The sequence below is a fragment of the Cynocephalus volans genome, chromosome 1 (assembly GCF_027409185.1).
Source record: "Cynocephalus volans isolate mCynVol1 chromosome 1, mCynVol1.pri, whole genome shotgun sequence".
NCBI classification, from domain to species: Eukaryota; Metazoa; Chordata; class Mammalia; order Dermoptera; family Cynocephalidae; genus Cynocephalus; species Cynocephalus volans.
In genome coordinates this window covers 274392222-274411579 of record NC_084460.1, presented here as the reverse complement: position 1 = coordinate 274411579, position 19358 = coordinate 274392222, and the positions used below count along the sequence as shown (strand labels likewise).

At 39.3% G+C, this 19358-nt stretch overlaps 1 protein-coding gene across 3 annotated transcripts in view; it reads right to left on the bottom strand.

Annotated features, from left to right (window-relative positions):
- UNC80 (unc-80 homolog, NALCN channel complex subunit) overlaps window positions 1-19006 on the bottom strand; it is a 207725-nt gene extending 188719 nt beyond the window's left edge. For all 3 annotated transcript variants that reach the window (XM_063092340.1, XM_063092339.1, XM_063092341.1), the window contains exons 1-6: window positions 18865-19006; window positions 17890-17938; window positions 15223-15379; window positions 13980-14281; window positions 4592-4715; window positions 1917-1990 (exon numbers count right to left, since the gene is read on the bottom strand). In XM_063092340.1, coding sequence (XP_062948410.1) covers window positions 1917-1990; window positions 4592-4715; window positions 13980-14281; window positions 15223-15379; window positions 17890-17938; window positions 18865-18956 — 798 coding nt within the window. In that variant the 5' untranslated portion in view covers window positions 18957-19006. The remainder of the gene's footprint in view (window positions 1-1916; window positions 1991-4591; window positions 4716-13979; window positions 14282-15222; window positions 15380-17889; window positions 17939-18864) is intronic.
- Window positions 19007-19358: the final 352 nt, after the last annotated feature.

Sequence of the window (19358 nt, the reverse complement as noted above, 5' to 3'; positions counted from 1 at the left end):
CAAGCAACACAGCGAAAAGAAAAGAATATGACTCAGCAAGAAATCAAATAGGATTAAGTAGAAAAAATATGAGATTTATGTATCTAAGATGATATCACTTATAAGACACTTATAAGACCATTATTTTATGTACCATTAAGAAAAAAAAAAACCTGTTAATTAAACTAGGACACTTCACTTTTTATCATTGACGGAGTTTGGATGTGTTGTCCTCTCCAAAACTCATGTGGAAATCTGATCCCCAATGTGGCAGTGCTGGAAGCTGTTCGAGCCATGGGGGCGGATCCTTCATGAATGGATTAATGCTCTCCCTAGGTGGGGGTATTAATGAGTGAGTTCTCACTCTGTTAGTTCCTGTGAGAGCTGGTTGTTTAAAGGGCCCTGGCACCTCCTCTCTCTTTCTCTCTCTCTCTCTCTCTCTCGCTTCCTCTCGCCTTGTGATCTGCTTGTACCCCCGAGCTGCTGCCACTTTCCACCATGAGTAGAAGCAGCCTGAGGCCCATGTCAGATGCAGCTGTCCCAGAATCGTAAGCCAAATAAACCTCTTTTCTTTACAAATTACCCAGTCTCAGTTATTTCTGTTAAAGCAACACAAACAGACTAATACAATCATTGAGGACTTTTTATTTTCTACTTATTGAAAGAGCTTTTTTTCCATCCTGTGTATATGTGAAAGGAAAGTATAAGTGAAATGAATTGGTATAGGTATTTCTAAAACTTTTTCAAATTTATAATTTTCAACTCAGAGTTGTTAATATTTGAGTTTTTCCAAAGAATAAATTCCAGTGTCAAGAGTGTTATTTCTTAAACATGTAATTTCTTAATAGAGTTCTCCACTGTTCTCTGTGACATATTCTTTTAGACTATTGACCTTGATGCTGCAAATTTAGATGCTGGAAATGACCAAATTCATGATGCACAAGAATGACAACCATATCAACACTGCTACCAGGCAGGGTGATTGCAAGAGGCCAAAGAGTGTCAAGCACATTTAATTCAAAGATGTTAAGTGTGAAAAATATATGCACCTTGTAGCATATAAATCACAGTGTCTGTACTTAGTAATTGCTGCGTAAATGGTGGGTATAATAGAACTCCAAAATTTCTAGCTTGGAAGATAAAAATGATGATATTCCTGGCAGTAATGCATCCGTTGGATAGAGCATCCAATTTTGATGGAAAGCAGCAACAAGTTTTACTTTGCACATGCTGAATTGGAAGTGAAGACAAGGAATCTAATAACATATTAAGGAATCTAATAGGAAGGAATCTAATAACATATTAAATTAATGGCAGTGTACATTTGTATGCAGCTTTCAACTACCTGGCTTTTGTTTGTTTCTTTTCTGAATCAAATATGACAAGTTTGCATTGAATTACATTGTTTTATTTTGCATCTTCTGTTTTATGTAGGTTGGTCTTGACTCCTCTTTAAACTTCTGATTACTTAAGGAATAAGACTGTATTTTATGCCTTCTTCATATTTCCCCCGCCCCACTTCCTACAGTATTATCCTATCTATATTAGGGTTACCTAACAAACATTAGGAGGTTCAATAATTTCAAATGAGATCATACTTTATTTAATGTGAGATGACTAGTGATAACTAACATTAATTGAGAGTTACATGCTAGCAATTGAGATAAAGCACTACTTAACCGCAGAGTAACTATTGAGATAAAACATTAGCCATACATTATCTTGTTTCAGCAGCTCCACACTTTTGGGAGATGCATAAAATTAATTTTCATACTTGACTGATAAAAAAACCTGATGCTGTTCAAAGTTGCACATTCTGGGAGAAGAAGCTGGTTTTAATCCTGGTAGTATAATTCTAGAACTCTTGTCTTACCCTTCACAATATACTACATTCAACGAATTTACTGCTTCTCTTCTCATGATTATAATGAACTAACCTCTCGGTGTCTTGTGTCTTGGTTTGGTGATTCACAGGTCTGACTTTGACTGTTGATAGGAGAACTTCTCTTGGCTGCAAAGAAAGAAATTCCATCACATATTTTGTAAGATTTTAAGTTATTTTTATTTCATAAATTCATTTTTAAATAAAAACCCATTTTAACAGATCATTACCACCCTGAAGGAAGACATTTAATAAACATGTTATAAGAGAGATCAAATAACCAGTTTAAAAATCTTAGTATTTCTGGGTTATCAATGTAGATACTTACCTCCTCAGTCTGAGTCAATAGGGTAAGGTGCTAAAAAGCTAACAATACTAAAAATAACACTACTTAACACCTAGTATGTGCCAAGTCCTATTGTAAGCATTTCACATATATTAACTCATTTAACCCTTATTAACCCCATGATACTACTATATTACTATACATATTTTACAGATGAAGAAACTAAAGCAAAGAGAATTTAACTTGCCCAAGGTCATTTGACCCTTACACAAAAGTTCCAGCTGAGGATGTCTAACTCAGAGTCTGTGCTTTCCCCACCACATTAAGTTGCACTGGAGGTATGATTCAAATTTGTTTGTTTTTTGTGACCGGTAAGGGGTTCGCAACACTTGGCTTGGTGTTGCCGGCACCGGGCTCAGCCAGTGAGCGCACCGGCCATCCCCATATAGGATCTGAACCCGCGGCGGGAGCGCTGCTACGCTCCCAAGCTCTGCACTCTTTTTTTTTTTTTTTTTTTTTTTTTTTTTTGTCTTTTTGTGACCGGCCGCACCTCGCTCAGCCAGCGAGCGAACCAGCCATCCCTATATAGGACCCGAACCCGCGGCGGGAGCACTACCGCGCTCCCAGCGCCGCACTCTCCCGAGTGTGCCACGGGGCTGGCCCGGCCCCAAATCAATTACATCTTTAATTGAGGATCAAGAACAGTGGGAAACTAAGATAGCAATGCCTCATTTGAATTGTAAGTAAACTGGTGTGAGCAGGAAGGTGATTTACCACGGTCACCACGTGCCACTACTTTTTCTTCTCGCCGTGCTGTCTAAGCTGAGTCTAATTTCCCCTCTGATGCTGGGCACCATTTCAAGTCCACAGGCATCAGGCAGAGGGTAAAGAAAGCCACTGTGAATATTACTGAGAAGCCAAGGGAGGGTGAGGTGACTAGCCCAGGGGCTCCCATGGAGGGGCATGGCTTCTTAGTAGTTTTCATTTATGTGCTGCTAAATGATAGTTTATATATTAATCAAGCAGAGAGAGAGCCCTTAATGTGAAGTGACTTCTTCATTCATACAGGAAAGTGATAGAATGTCTTAGAAACATTAAAAATTAAATTTCTTTAATCAACATATCATAAAGATACGACTTTTTCACCAATAATTTTGTTATACTTTAGTATATTCTATTCTCTTCTGTCTCATTTGTATTGTTTCCAGATTTTTTAGAAAACTATTGCATCTCTCTTGTCTTTGCTCTCAGACCATTTTAATCCAAAGTAATTAACCTCATTCCATACATGGAATTTGAAGCAAATTTCGGTCTATGACATCTTTACTTATTTAGTTCCTTGATACTTGCACCTATGACAGACATATTGTGTCCCTAAGGTTGAGTTAAGTTATAAGTTAAGTTAAAAAAATATGTAAGAACTTGATTATAGTTGCCTTCTCTTTACAAAACCCTTTTACATGCATAATTCTCCATTATCTACAAAGCAAACTACATATATGGGGGTCTTCACAAAGTTTATGGAAAGACTTGTATTATCTCTTAATACTATTTTTCCACAAACTTTTTGACATACCCTCATGTATGTGTGTGTATATGTTTAAGATATATAAATGTACGTATGCATATGCTTCTGTAGATTTTTCACATAATTTATCGTTTTACTACTGATTTTATTACTGATGCTAAAAATAGAGTTGGGAATAAAAGGATGAAACTTGTTAAGCATTTACTATAAAATAGGCCCCTTATGTGCATTCTCATATACGCCTTACTAAAAAGCCCTGTAAGGTAGCATTATCATCTCTGTTTTACATTCATAGAAATGCTCAGAGGAGTTAATTTACATACATAGTGAGAGATTTGGAATGAAGCGTGAGCCTACCACACACTTTTCAATCTATCATGTGGTAACTCTTTCTACAATTCAATAGTAAGACTATTATATTAGACAATATCTGAAGTGAAACGCTTTGATAGCAATCAAACACTACGATGAGATTGTCGAGGAGCCTCTACTGCATCTACAATCACAATGATTATGATGATGATGATATAATAATAATGATAATAATAGCTGCCGCTTACTCACTCATTATGTGCCAGCCATTCTTCTAAGCAGTTTTACATAGATCAGCTCACTTATTTGTCATAACAATCCTGTAAGTACTATTAATATGATATTTAACTCCCACTTTACAGATGAGTAACCAGAGGCACATGAAGTTTAAATGACTTACCCAGAGTCACATAACAGAAAAGCACGTGCCCCTGGTTTGGAGTTTCTCTTCACGTGGATAAGTCCTGTACCTGGAACACCCAGATTAACTCCCAGAGAGATTTGCTTCCTTTTGGCTTCTTAAGGGGAAATCAACCCATTACCCTTACTCCTGTATATGAGGGAATCTGCTAATACCGTCCCACTGGGTGTCCAAGTCACAAACCTGTAATAATGTTCCTGATGGGCTTCACCAGTGCTGTGAATCCAGAGACTTCAGGCTGTCTGTGCTCCCACATGGGCTGCCATATAACAAGCCCACTGGCCAGTCGGAAGGTGAGGTCAGATTCCTGGAGTAAGAAAAGATCTATGTCCAATAACCGACTTGTAAGACCTGGTTGGAGGGACCAGTCAATGCAAGAATTAATATCATCCATAAAGTTATTTATAGAGTGGGTTGATCTGCCAAACCTTCTTTCATCACTCAGATGAGTGTTTCTAGAGTAAACAAATAACCCTAGGTTATCACTGCAATTACTATGGAAATCACGATGGTCTGCTTAATGCAAAATTCATAACTAATCAAAATGCAGCTTTGGGCAAAGCATGGAACACACAAGTTATTGTTTTGTGTTTGCAGTGATCAAGACCTGTTTATTACCAGAGTCTTGGCAGATCTCTTTACTTGTGGTTATCATTACCGTTCTACTTAATTATATAACTGTCCTTATTTCTCCCTCATAAAGCAATACCCTCATTTGCTGGCAATTTTTGACTTTCTATTCTCCAGTTCATTTCTTTCTTGCATTTCATGGAATCAGGAACATACATTTTGACCCTTCATAGTATGTTATTTTATAATGTTGTTTTCTCAATAATCGTTAATTCCTGGAGAGTAGGGATAGATCAGGTATCCTCCTTCTCTCTGCCCCCAGAATCACCATAGTGCTTGACATAGCATTAGGAATTTGGTGCACAATAGATAATAAATACTTGCTCAATTGGGGTAACTTCACAACCCATGCTCACTCAATCTATCTATAACTGAAGGTCTCTTCCAGGAGCATATTCTTTGCCTCAAAATATTACATCATTTTGAGAGGCTGAGGTGTTTAAAATGCAATGTCATATTGTGTAAGTCCAAATATATAGCATTCTGGAATTACATCTTAAACACCTCAGCCTCTCAGAACAATGTAAAGATGGAAGCAGAGAATGGATCACAGATTAATGAACACATCTGAGACCCAAGAATTCCCTTAGGGCAGTGATTTGCAACACTGGATTGCATATTATAATCACCTGGGGAGTTTTAAAACATAGGAAGCTCAGGTCTCACTTCCCTCCCCCACTCAAACCAATTAAATTAGATCTGTGAGGTTTTCTAAAGTTCCCCCTGGTGACTCTAACACGTGGCCATGGTTGAAAACCACTGAGTTAGAAGGATAAGAGCCAGGAAGAAATTGAAAAAAATAGAAAAAGAAAAATGATTCTGAAAAAGAAAAGTGCACAAAGCAATTGGTCAAATTCATTCAACCTTTTTTCCACAAGTATTTATAGAGCACATGCTATGTACCTGGTACTATTCTAGGTTCTCAATTATAATAATGAACAAAGCATACAAAAAATCCCTTTTCATAGTGCAAAAGAGAAGAAATAAAGCAGGTAAAGGGATGTGTCAGGCAAGGTAATGATGTTTTCAACAGTATGGGCAGGGAAGGCCTTATTGAGAAGATGACATTTGAGTAAAGATCTGAATGAAATGAAGGAGCTGCCAAGTAGATATCTCTATGAAAAATATTCCATGAAAAAGGATCAGCAAATGCAAAGGCCCTAAGTATACCTCGGAGGTCAGGAAACAGCTAGGAGACAGTATGCCTGGAGTCAGTGAATGAGAGAAAAGAAGAAAAAGACAGAGAAATTATTGAATGCCAGATAATATATTGCCTGATAGGTTAGAGTAAGGACTTCAGCAACTACTGAGAAAGATGGAAAGCCACTGGAGGGTTTTGAGTATCAGAGTGACATTAAGAAAGGGAAAGGGTGGAAGGAAAGACTATTTAGGAAACTATTGCTATCAGGCAAGTGAAAGATGATTAGAATAGGGTGCTTCTGGAGGGGCAAAATGATTGGAAGATTCTGAATACATTTGGGAGATAAAGCTTACAGAATTTGCTAATTGATTGGAAGTGGAATGTGAGAGCAAGAGGTATGAAGGATTTTTGGCTTTGCTATTAAAAAGGATGGGCAAAATGAAAGAGAAGCAGGTTTGGGGATTTCAGAAGCTTTATTTTAGACATGGTGCATTTGAGACACCTGTTAGACATTCAACTGGAAATAATGAGTATGGCGCTAGACAGATAAGTCTGGAGTTAAGGGGAGAGTAACCCAAATTCTCTTGCATTTGACATTGCAAAGTCTATGTGGTATTAGATCCAACAAATTAATGAGCAGAAAATTAACATTAAGCAAAGCTTATTAGATTTATCTGCACAAATGCAGGAAGCCAAACCTCAGTTGACCTGGTTTTAGTGATTTCTTAGGTTTGGAGCTTAGTACTTTTCTGTTTCTCATACATAACCTTGACACAAGTAAAACTCTAATGAAAATTGCAGCCGGAAGTGTGCTCTCTTATACTGAAATCCTGACCTTTAACATCTCTATCGGTGTGAAACCTAGCACTCTGGGACAGTTACTGTCATTTTATTTTATATATTTTGTATATATAGATTGATCGATCGATAGATAGTAGTTGCATATTTCTTGAAGACAAGTTGAGATCTCCTTCTCTGTGCATTTTCCCTTGAGCATCAATATATAATTGTTGATTAATCAAGCATATTTGACTTTCTCCAAATAATACCAGCTAAATCCAATCACTCTTCAGACCTGAATACCTTCAGCACCTATTGCCTCCTCTTATGTTGGTATGTTCCTTTGTAAGTCTTCTTAAGTTGGCTGAATGCATAAACTCTGGAACCCCAATTCCTCTTTTAGAGCCCCACTTAATGAGACACCCAATAGCATGTATGTACACATGACCCGAAACCATTAACTGGAGAAGACACTCTTTATCATTCAAACAACTATGGAGCTGGTGATCTAGAAACTTCCTGAGAAAAACCAGAAGATGGAAACACTTGTAGAATCAGCATCCCCACATTTCAGATGCTTTTCTTGCTTTCATTGAGAGCCTATTTCCATGGTGTTATAAAGCAATTCTAAACGTATTTACTAGTTGCTTAGAGAGATTCAATTAAACAACTATTATTCTGTTCCATTTTAAAGATATTTACTTTACACAGATGAATTTTGTTAAAATCCCCTTGAGGGCTTGCATTTTGTTTTATTTCCTGCTATTTCTCCAGCACTTTGAATAATGACTGGCATATAGTAGGCACTCAATAAATATATGTTGAAGGAATAAGTGCATATAATGAAATTACAACAATATTGATACCATATTTAAAGATTTCTTAGTTTAACAAATATTCATCATTTTTCACGGATAAAATTAAATTTGGTTTAAAATTAACAATATATTCGACAGAATTTTCAGATTATTGATTTTACATAAAATATTTGAGCTAATTATAAATTAAAAGCATAGAAAAATAAGCACTGAATAATACACTCTCTTGCAAAAGATGAGTCACTTAGATTTATTTGCTAATTAGTGAACTAATTTACTTAATAAATATTAACTATGTACTAAACACAGAGACTATGTTAGCTATCATAAGTACAATGATAATTTCTACAATAAACCTTTCAAAATCTAGTGGAAGAGATAGACACAAAGTATAACTAAGCATAGCAATAAAGATGTGACTAAAATATTATAAAAATAGAAGAGAAAGAAGGATGGATTGCAATTAAAGCCCTAAAGGATGAGTAGGAATCTTCTAGGCAGAGGGGTGGGGTATGAAGGCATTCCAGACAGGAAGATCAGCATGAGAAAAGTCATGGGGGAAAAAAAAAAGCATGTATGTTGTATGTTCTTAGAGATATTCTAAGATTCTAAGCATCTGGATCTCATTAAAAGAAGTAGTCGGACAGGTCCTAGAGGGCCAGGAATACCAGCCTAAAGAGCTAGAGTATAATAAAATAACATCACACCCTCTGTATGATGAGAAATCAAATTCTTTTAAGCCTGTTGGTAACATGATGAGATCTACATTTCAGACAGATCACTTTGGTGTTGAGGTTGAATTTTATGTGACAAACCAGGAAACAGTGAATCCAGTTAAATAGTAGCCAAGTAAGAGGTCCAAGAAAGAAATGATAAAGGCTTGGGTTAAGGTAATGAACAGGGATGAAGAACGTGTGATAAATTCTAGAACTATTAGGGAGATAAAATGGGTAGGACTCTGTGATCAACAGAATGTTCAATAAGGATGAGTGAGTAATCAAAGGTAGATTGGGTTTGTGTTAACGTGTCCATTCGTTGAAACGTAGAATACAGGGACTAGTCCCACTCCAGGGTAAGTTTGAAATGTCCATCAATCATCTATGTGGAGAAGTCAGTTGACACTTGGTGGAGAGGCCAAGAGGTGAGTCTGGTTTGGAGACATAGAGTTAGTAATCTCAGCCTATAGGACACAAATGGTAAATGAAGCCAGGAGGAGGCCTTCAAAGGAGAGGATAGAGTTAGAAGAGCAAAGCATCCAGGATGCATCTCTGGAGAACCCCAATGTTAAAGGGGTGGGCAAAGAAGATGGACTTTCAAAAGAGAGAGCAGAAATAGTCAGGGATGCAAGGAGAATCAGCAGAGTATGGTGTCATCAAGAGAAAGGAAAGTTTCAAGAAGAAGGCATAGTGATAGTTTCAAGTACAGCTGAGGCTTCATGAACTGAGGACTGCAAAATAGAGATTAAGTTCAACAACTCAGAGATAGTTATCTATGACCTGGTGAAAAAAGCTCCAGCACAGAAACTCAAGAAATTTTGTGTAGTTTTGTAGAAAGTCAGATAAAATTGGGTTTGAATCGTATCTTGGTTACTTATCAGCTTGACTTATCTCCCTGAACCTCAGTTTCCTCTTTGGTGAAATGGAGACAAAGGTACCCACATCTCTGTGGGTGGTTGTAAAAATTAGAAATGATATGTGAAATTGTCTATCATGTAATAGAGGCAAACAAAAGCAAGTGTTAGAATGAGTAGTAAATGGGAGGCCTGGTCTCATGCCTTGACTGGCTTTTGGCCTCCCAAGCCTCATACAGCACCATGTCCTGTGCGAGCCTCAACCTACAACACTGTCCATGTAAGTGCTGAGTGAGGACTTTAGGGAGCAATGTCAAGGAAAGGACTGACAAGTGGGGCAGCACACCAGGGTTGGAGACCACGCTTTGTAGAAGCACCAGTCTGGATGGTTGTGTGGTTTCCCCATCAACACAGAGAGCTCTGGGGTGGGGATTTAAAAAAGTGGATTTTGGTCTTGACCTAGAGTTGGAGTTTTAAAGGAAGCATGCAGGAAAGGATATGAATGGTGCTGGTGAGGGACAGTTCACATGGATATAGGATAGGTAGAAAAAGAGGATGGGTCCCAATAGGGCCTGATAACCAGCAGGCAAATGAGAGATCTAGGTCGTTGGTTCTTAGTCAGGGCCATTCCCTTCTACCCACCCACCCACCTGTGGACATTTGGCAATGTCTGTAGTCATTTGTGGTTATCAAAACTCAAGGGGCAGGGGGTGTTACTAGCATCCAGTGGATGTCACTAAATATCCTACAATGCATGGGACAGTATCCCACAGAAAAGAATTACCTGGCCCAAAATGCCAACAGTGAAACGCTGATCTAGAGATTATACATTCCCCAACAATGTTGAAAATAACAAGCACTTCTCTCAAACAGAAAAGGCCTTGCAGAGAAATTCATTGACCCAATAATTTTTATTCTCTATAGCAAATATCTTTTTCCATCCCTTCACATTTAGTCTGTGTGTTTCTACAGGTGAGGTGGGTCTCTTGACGACAGCATATACTTGGGTCTAGCATTTTAATCCAATCAATCAGTGTGTCTTTTGAGTGGGGAGTTTAATCCATTCACATTTAGGGTAGTTATTGACAAGTATTATTTAATTCCTGTCATTTAATTGCTTTTTGTTTAGATGATTTAAATATCTTTTGATCGTTACTCCCCCTTATATTTCTCTTCTTCAATGTGAGTTGGAAATTTAAGGTGGCGTCATTTAGCTTCTTTCTCTTTCTTATTTGGCATTTTTGTTTGAATTGTGGGTTTTGCTCTTTCTTGTGTATTCGTGATAGTGGTCATCATTATTCACACTCCAGATGAAGGACTCTCTTGAGAATTTCTTGCAGGGCTGGTTGTGTGGTGGTGAGCTCCCACAATTTTTGTTTGTCTGGGGAATACACTATTTCTCCCCCGTTTCTGAAGGAGAGCCTTGCTGGGTCAAGAATTCCTGGCTGGCAATTTTTTTCTTTTAGTATTTTGAATAGATCACACCACTTTCTTCTAGCCTGTATGGTTTCAGTTGAGATGTCTGCTGTTAGTCTGATGTGGGTTCCCTTATAAGTGACTTGATGCTTTTCTCTTACTGGTTTTAGAATTCTCTCTTTGTCTTTAAGTTTTGTAAATTTGACTATAATGTGTATTGGGGATGATCTTTTTTGATTGAATCTGTTTGAGAAACTTGGGGCTTCCTGGATCTGAAGGTCTGTATCTTTCTCTACACCTGGGAAGTTTTCTGTTATTATTTCCTTGAATAGGTTTTCAATACATTTTTCTTTCTCCTCCCTTTCTGGAATACTCACAATTTGGATGTTAGAGCACTTGAGGTTCTCTGCTATCTCTTTTAGATATTCTTCATTATTTTTTAATTCTTTTTTCCTTTTTTTTTTTTTTGGTCTGGCTGGGTTATTTTGAAAAGACCATCTTCAAGATCTGAAATTCTTTCTTCTGTTTGCTCTAGCCTGCTGCTCAAGCTCTTTGTTGTATTTCTTATTTCACTGAGTAAATCTTTCATTTCTAGGAGTTCAGTTACATTCTTTTTAAAGGTTTTCATCTCTTTGTAAATTTCCTCCTACAATACTTCCCTCATAGCAATGACAAGATGATAAAACAATAAGAATACTAGTAATATGGCTAACAATAACTGTTTACTGTATATCAATCACTGAGCCGTGTTTTGTATGCACTATCTTACTCCTTTCAAAGTGCTTCATTTCCAGGCCACAGGTAAAATTCGGGGGTCTTGGGCCAGCTTTCCCAACTACCTGAAAGAGGATCTCACTTCCTTTCTACTCTTAGTACACAATGCCAACAGCAATAAAATGCCAGCACTAAAAACAACTAACACTTGTTAATGCCTTTCTATGGGTCAGGTCAAGTACTATAACCTGCTTAATCCTCACAAAGCCCCATAAATTTATTCTTATGTCCAATTTGTACTTGAGAAAACTGAAGTTTAAAGAAATTGATTGCTCCATGTCATACAGTAAGAATCAGCAGGTTCTGGATTCAAATGTACGCTTATCTGTTTCCAAAACTTGACTCTTAGCCATGTCTTCCAATTCTTCCAAGTCTTCCCACATTGGGCACTCCTATATTTCCACATTTTTCCAATCCAGATGATATATATTTGTCAGCATATAGACATCTTTGGAAGCTTCTCTCTTTCTTTCTTTCTTTTTTTTTTTAGGAGCCGTCTTTCCTGCTCTCTCCATTTTAAGGACTATATACCTACATAAAATTGCTGCTTTTGGCACTTCGATCAGCTTCTGATAATAACTTGTGTTTACTCGGTGAGTCAGCCATTAAGCACTTACTGAGAGCCCCATCTGTGCCAGACACTATTCTAGACACTGCAGATACAGCTGTGACCTGGACAGGCAGAATCCCTTCAGTCAAGGACCTCTGTTCCAGAGGGGCTATGGGCCATAAACATGTAGACAAACACACAAAATAATTCCAGGTACTGATAAGTGCCAAGAAGGAAAAACTAAAGTAGGATAATATGCCAGTGGTACTAAAGTACCCCAGGAAAAACTTTCTGAGGTGCTGACATTTGAATTGTGAGTACATTGATGGGAGGGACATGGCAATGTGAAAATCTGGGGGTAGAGAGTTGGGGCTAATGTTTCAAGTAGAAGAAACAACAGTGCCAAGGACCTGAAAACAAGAATGAGCTTATCGAGTTTGAGGGTGAGCCTCTGGTAGCCTGAGGATTAGTGAACAAGAGAGAGGCTAGTGAGACACAGGGAGATGAGGCTGAGGAGGTGGGCAGGGGCCAGGTCCTGCAGGTCCCACAGGTCCCACAGGCCAAGAGGACAGTCTCAGTTAATGCTTTCCATTAAGTGTAACCTTTATAAAAGACTTTATAAAATGGAAAGTTAAAGCTTTTTAAAAAGCAACTTAAAATGATTTAACAACACTTAAAAATTTTGGTGTGTTTGATGGGCAATGTGGCCAGTGTATGTGTTGTTTTTTGGGAATTTATACGTAGTTTTAAATCTATGCCTACCAGCAACAGGACAGAGTCAATAGAAAGTGAATTTTGTGGAAAACGAAAATGAGTGAAAAGACTCACTAGTCTGTCCCCTTAGTAGTGATTGTTAAAGGTAATAACCACCTTTATAACATCCATTCACTAAAGTCATAATATTCACTAGAGCAGTTGAACGTATTACCTCCTTTTTATCTCTTATCTTAGCACTTAGATGGAATATGGTAATTTATTCATTCACAGAAACAACCAATAGTTCTTGATTTCTTTCCACATATTGGAACTATACTATGTGTCTTCGCACATATTCACCCTGTGTTAGAAGTATCCATAGTTTTATGCAGTTGGGGATCCTAGAGGTTAACTCATATCACCAAGATCACACAGCCAGAAAGTGAGAGCACAGCGATTTCAAATTGTATGACCTTCTCCATGTCCGGTGGGTAGACAGATATAATTGTATTTCAAGACAATTGGTTTCCATGTTAATTCTATGTTTTGTATTTTATGTATTTAAAAATATTTTTTAAAGTAATTCTTAGGCTATCCCCAACTGCCCAAAAGTCCACAGCACATAAAAATCAAAAACGTCTGCTCTAGACCCTGTGGTTATAATAGAGGTACTTAGGAAAAGCTATAGAAATAGAGAGGAGATAGTGGCTAGGCTCTACAGGGACAAGATCAGAGGAAAAGCTTCATGGAAATGGTGACACTGAAGTTGAGGTGTGAAGGACCATGAGAAGAACAGAAGAGAGAAGGGAGGGCAACGTGAACAGCAAGGGAATGTTCAGGGAATGGCTCTAGTGGCTCCCAAGGCTGGATCATGAGGTGGCAGCAGAGAGTGACAGGCAATGTCATCAAGAAAGAAATTGAAGCCCTAGGTTATGCTCATATACCATGTTTAATATATTGAGCATTATCCTGAGACAGGTGGAGAAAACTAAGATTTTTAAGTTGGTAAAGGATATATGAAGATTTCAGTTTTTAAAGTAATGCTCAGTGGTTTAATACAGAAATAAAGCTCTCCATGTCTTGATTTGCTGTAAGATCACATAAAGGCAAGGACAGCTGAATATGGAAATATCATTTGAAGCCCACCCTCACCTCATGTCCATCCCATCCCATCCCAAACACTGTTTTCTGCTCACCTTGATCCTGTGTACCAAAGGAGCAAAGAGAAAGACAAACAGCTCCACAGTAGCCATGGAGTTCTGAAAGATCTTCCTCCGGCTGTTCTCTTCTTCATCATTGGAGCTGCTCTGGCAGGGCTGCCCTGGGGAACCCTGGTTTTCAACCTGGTGGATGAAAGCACTGCTGCTGCCACCCCAGCTGGAGCCTCGGTCTGTGCCCCCAAACCGTTCACTGTTGCAGTCCTGGGGGGCCTCCAGGAGCATCCAGTGCAGGGTGTGAAGGAGCTTTGTTTCAGCAACACCCAGTTTATCCTGGTGGCCTGCATGGGACAACCACACAGCCAGGTTAAGACAAATTCTATGGCCACAGCAAAGGATGTCAATCTTAGGTCTGGGAAGAACATCCCTACTTGGCTCTGTGACTCAGTTTCCCAGGAGACACTAGCATTTCTCTATGTGAAATGAATGAACCACTGCTAGCGGGGCTCATTCTCGGTTTTCTGGGCTTTCCTGCTGGCTGCAATCTCTGTGGAATGATGATGTCATGGGTGTAGTAACTGCATGAATCACATCTCTTTAGTCAGATACCCAAATATATATCCAAATAGACATCATAGTGGTTAAAAATATAGGCTCTGAAGATAACAACTACTCTATGTTAGAGAATGTGCCCTTTAAAGATCCCTTTGTAGAGGTAACATTTGAGCAGAGACTCAAATGAGGGAAGGAGTGGGATGGAGAAGAGCATGCACACTAACATGGGGTCTGTGGCTAGGACATACTGCCAGATGAGAAAAGCAATCTGCAAAACAATCTTAAAAATATGCATATTTTTTGAACATGCACACATGTACACTACTACAAAGTCGGAAAAATGTCTGAAGAGAATATGCCAAATTCATGAAAGTGGTTGATTTAGGAATTGAGAGGGCAAAGGCAACAACCCTGGCCAAAGACACCAACCAAGGTGAGTCCCACTCATCTTGGGTTGCTGGCAGTCCTTAGCTTACCTATAACATTTTAATGTTTAACAGAAGAATATATTCACATATTATTTGTGAAATTAAAAAATTTAAAACAAGAGAGCTAGTTTATTCATTGGTAAAATGGAAATAATGGTGAGGGGGGGTTTGTAAGAATTAAATATGATAATATATGCACAGTGCCTGGGAGAACAGTAACCACTCACATATATTGTTATTATGAGTGTTGACCACAAAGGACAATGGCATGAATACAGAAGTAATGCAGAAGCACCCACCGAGCTTGTTCCTGTTTGAAAGCAGGGTTGCTGTGCAGTGGAGCACGTGAGGCAAAGCAGCTTGCACCAGCTCCCACCTGGAAATGCTCTGGATGGCTTCAGAGAGGGCTGGAGAGAGGCCATGAAGCTTGTTTTCAACCAACACTCGTTCAAAGGACTATAGATAGCAAAAAAAACAAAAACAACAACAAAAACCAAAACCCAAGATAAGGAACTGGAGATTCTGATTGGTGAAAAAATAGATATCGAGGTCCTGTATATCCTTAAAGATGCAAATCGCTGGACCAAATTTCTTAAGGTACACTCGCATGATTTTTCGTTGTATATGTTGATATGCAATGAATCAGGGATAATTTCTTGTTATCTACCCATCTGTTTGCAGGTTTTTGATCCACAGTATATGGCTTGAATTATTAACTGATTTTTATTTCTGTCAAATAAGCCTCTTCTAACAAAGAGGATAACAACACATTTAACCTCATGAAATTTTTGGAAGGTAGTGCCTTATAAAATGTTGCTGAGTCATCCAAAGGGGCTGTCGTCACAACTGCAGACAAAAATGAAATGGTTTTCATGAAAATGTCTTGAAGGAAAGAATGTATGTCAGCATGCTCAACAGGTGTTAACTAAGATACAACTCTTTTATGAAATCTGGTTTTGGGGACCCTGATTTATTCCTTGTTCCTAGCAATGACCTAGTACAGAACACTCCTTACCTAATGCCTGGAACCATAAGAGACTCAATACATCTGTTGAATAAAGAAAACAAGGGTGGAGACGGAGAGAAGGAGGGATGGAGGGAGGGAGGGAAGGACGAGGGAAATAAGCCATCTTTGCTTTGCTGGTTATTAAATCTTCTGTCCTTGCCAGGGATACTTTCAGAGAGTGAAGCACCTCAGAATAAGTAACAAGTTTGATCTACTCAGTTCTTGGTTTTTCTTTTTGAGGGAGGAAGAAAATCACTATGAGGTAATTTTATCACTACAAGGTGTTGGGGGGGGATGTAGCTACCAAATATCAGAATAAATTTAATAAACATTTGACTTGTAAAAACATGATTTCTACTTGAAACCCTAAATGGTCAAAAAAGTTGTGTAAATGTCCTGTAGAATGATCATAATACAAGTCCCAAGTGTTCAAACTGTATTATTGGAACTATTAGGATACCTAAAAAAAAGTCATGTCTTACTAAAGAGATTCTTCAAAGAAAAGTATTTACCTTTTGATTCAAAAAGAGGAAAATAAATTCACCTTTACAATGAAAGGCATGCTGAGGTTTTGGTAAGGAGAACAATCAGAGATGTAATCTTTTGTTTTCTTTTAAGAATCTAAATAAAGGCCTTTAGATATTCTGGTGATTCATACCCAAATACATTTAAATTCTTCAGTTCTCAGGAATCTAAGCATTCATTAAGTAAAGGTGAGTATATTAGACACTGAAAAAGTACAAAGAATTTATATAGTCGAATGAATACATTGTAGAGGATGAGTTACATATTTCTTAAGCTCAGGGAGTTCTCCATAGTTTATGTCATTTTCTTCTTAAAAGTTATTAATTCAACTTTTCATAATTTTTTAAACCCACATCTTTGTGGCAACTTTGAAGGACAGGAGATGCATCAAAACAAACTCCTACTTGAGTGTGTGGGTGTGTGGGGGTGTGTATGTTTAACTTTCCAGTCGCTTCCATCATAGTTTGTGGCCCTAACACATTTTAGAGCCCTTAAGCAAGTCATCCATGTAGCTATTTGTAAATACGTATGGCAATATCCACCAAATGGGTAGATTTCCACTTTTAGGTTATAACACAGGCAATGTAAAGACCTATGTGAGCTCCAAATTTTAATGAAGGCTGCAAAAAGTTCATTTCAATTTCATGTCTTATTTTCTCAATTTGAAAAATGGGAATTTGTAGGGATATAAGATTCCCTTAGAATTTCAGGACAAGTACAGTTTATTTTGCATAAATATTAACAGCATTATTTTCATAGTAATTTTATATCATTCATTTTCAGACTTGCAGAACATATGCAAAACACAAAAGTATGGAATTGCACATGACTTTCTTCAGATAGTTCACAGGCACTCAGCATATGAACTTCCACTATATAACAGTCTCAATTTTGTTGATTAAGGATTTGATTTTTCACACTTGTCCTGAAAGGCCCTCAGCCACTTGGTCCTCTGTTACCCCTCTGCCCTCTCATCTACCACTCAATCCCTCCCCATCCTTCACTTTCTCCTCTTAGGTCCTTTAACTTGCTGTTCCTTCTGCTCTTCCCTCAGCAAGCCCACCCTCCCTTCCTTCCTTCATGTCTTTGTCCAAGGGTCACATTAGTAGGTAAACCTTACCCACCCACTGCTTATAAAATAAACCCTCCACCCTAGTGCTTCCTAATCTCCTCTATTGCTTAATTTTTCTCCATCGAGCTTATCACCATCTGGCTTACTTTACAATGCTATGTTTGTTTTTATCATTGCTCTATCCCAGGAGGTAGAAATGTGCCTGGCACACAGTAGGTGCTCAATAGTATTTTCAAAGTGAATTAATAATAAATATAATCAGTATGATTTAAAATATTTCTTTTGGGTTCCTATCCCCTAAATAATGTATATATTATCACACAGAATATGCTAATAATCATTAAATGGTAAAAAATCACATACCACACATGAGGCTTCATATTGCTTCCCCAGTTTAGGCCTCAAAAATGCACTGAAAAATTAATAGAGATATTTGTTATAAAAGTAAGTTAAATTATTATTAAAGCATCCTTATGACATTTTTCCATGAATAAGACATGGTGCTATGAAATTCAAATTTCATGTTTCCTATAGTCCGTTAATGAGCAGGTGCTGAACAGCTGACATTTGCTTTTACACGTGTAATTACATTCATGATGGAGATGTGGATCTCTGTGATTTTCTGTATCCACTCTTCTTCTGAAGACTTTTTCACCTGATCAGATTCTAAATCGCCAGTGGTCAGAAGTGGTGCATTACCCATGCATACAGTAATATTAAAAACTGAAAAATGAACATGGCTTGTGGGTCATGATTTCCACAGTCTGATTTCTTATCTGATAAATCTTTAAAATAATAATAATCATCAAGGATATCTTTTTTCCTGTTTATTGGAATAGGTTTCAGGCCTTACCAGAGGGGAAAAAAATCCCTTATCAAATAACATTCTTCTCAGGAGCTTTAACCAGAGAGATTAATCTGAGGAAATCGGTTAACAAGTGGGCATAGCAGATACTCACCAAACGGGAGCTGGAAAAACAACAGGTCACCGGGCTGGAATTACATAGGAGATGGAGGGGGAATTGGACGCAGGAGCATAACCGGTCATAATTATCTTTCCTAGCTCCCCGCCCCCTCTTCCCAGGCTCTCTGCCCTCACACCCCATAAATAATGTACACATTTATTCGACAACTGCCTATCTGCTTGTCGTCCAACTTCCCTGAAATATTTTTTAAATGCGTGTTTTTAAGCGGGGGCAGAGGGCTTGCTTTCCAGCCCCGGAAAGGGAACCGCAGGCTGTGGCGCGGCCTCAGCAGCAGCTGCGGCTGTGGCTGTGGCGGCGGCGACGACCCCGGCGACCCCGGGAGCGCCCCCAGCGCGCCCTCTGCGCCCCTCACCTGGTTTGCCGCCACAGAAAGGTCTGGATGGGCAGGGGGATGCCGCGGCCGCTGTCCTGCTCCTGGCCCTCGGAGCTCTTCCTCTTCACCATGATGGTGGCTCCCGGGAGTCCTGCTGCAGGACCCGGCTCTGGCTCCTCGCTAGCCGCCGCCGCCGCCGCCGCCTCCTCCCGCTGCTCTCCCCAACTCTCATCCCCTCCTTCCCCGAGGCACCGCCGGCTTTCTCCGCCCCGATGCCCCGTCCCTCTCCCCTTCCCCCGCCCCTCCCCGCGCGTGGAACATGGCTGCGGGAGGCGGGGAGGGCTGGAGGAGCCGCGGCGCTCGGAGGGGGGCGCTCGGAGGAGCCGTCCGCCCCGCCGCCCCCGCGCCCGCTCCCTGCTTTCAGCACCTCCCACTGTGGACAGCGGCCCAGCCGCAGAGGCCGGCCGGGGGCAGGTGGAGCAGCGGGGGGATGACCGGAGCGGCCCACGTGGCGCGTCGCACGCGCGCGCCGG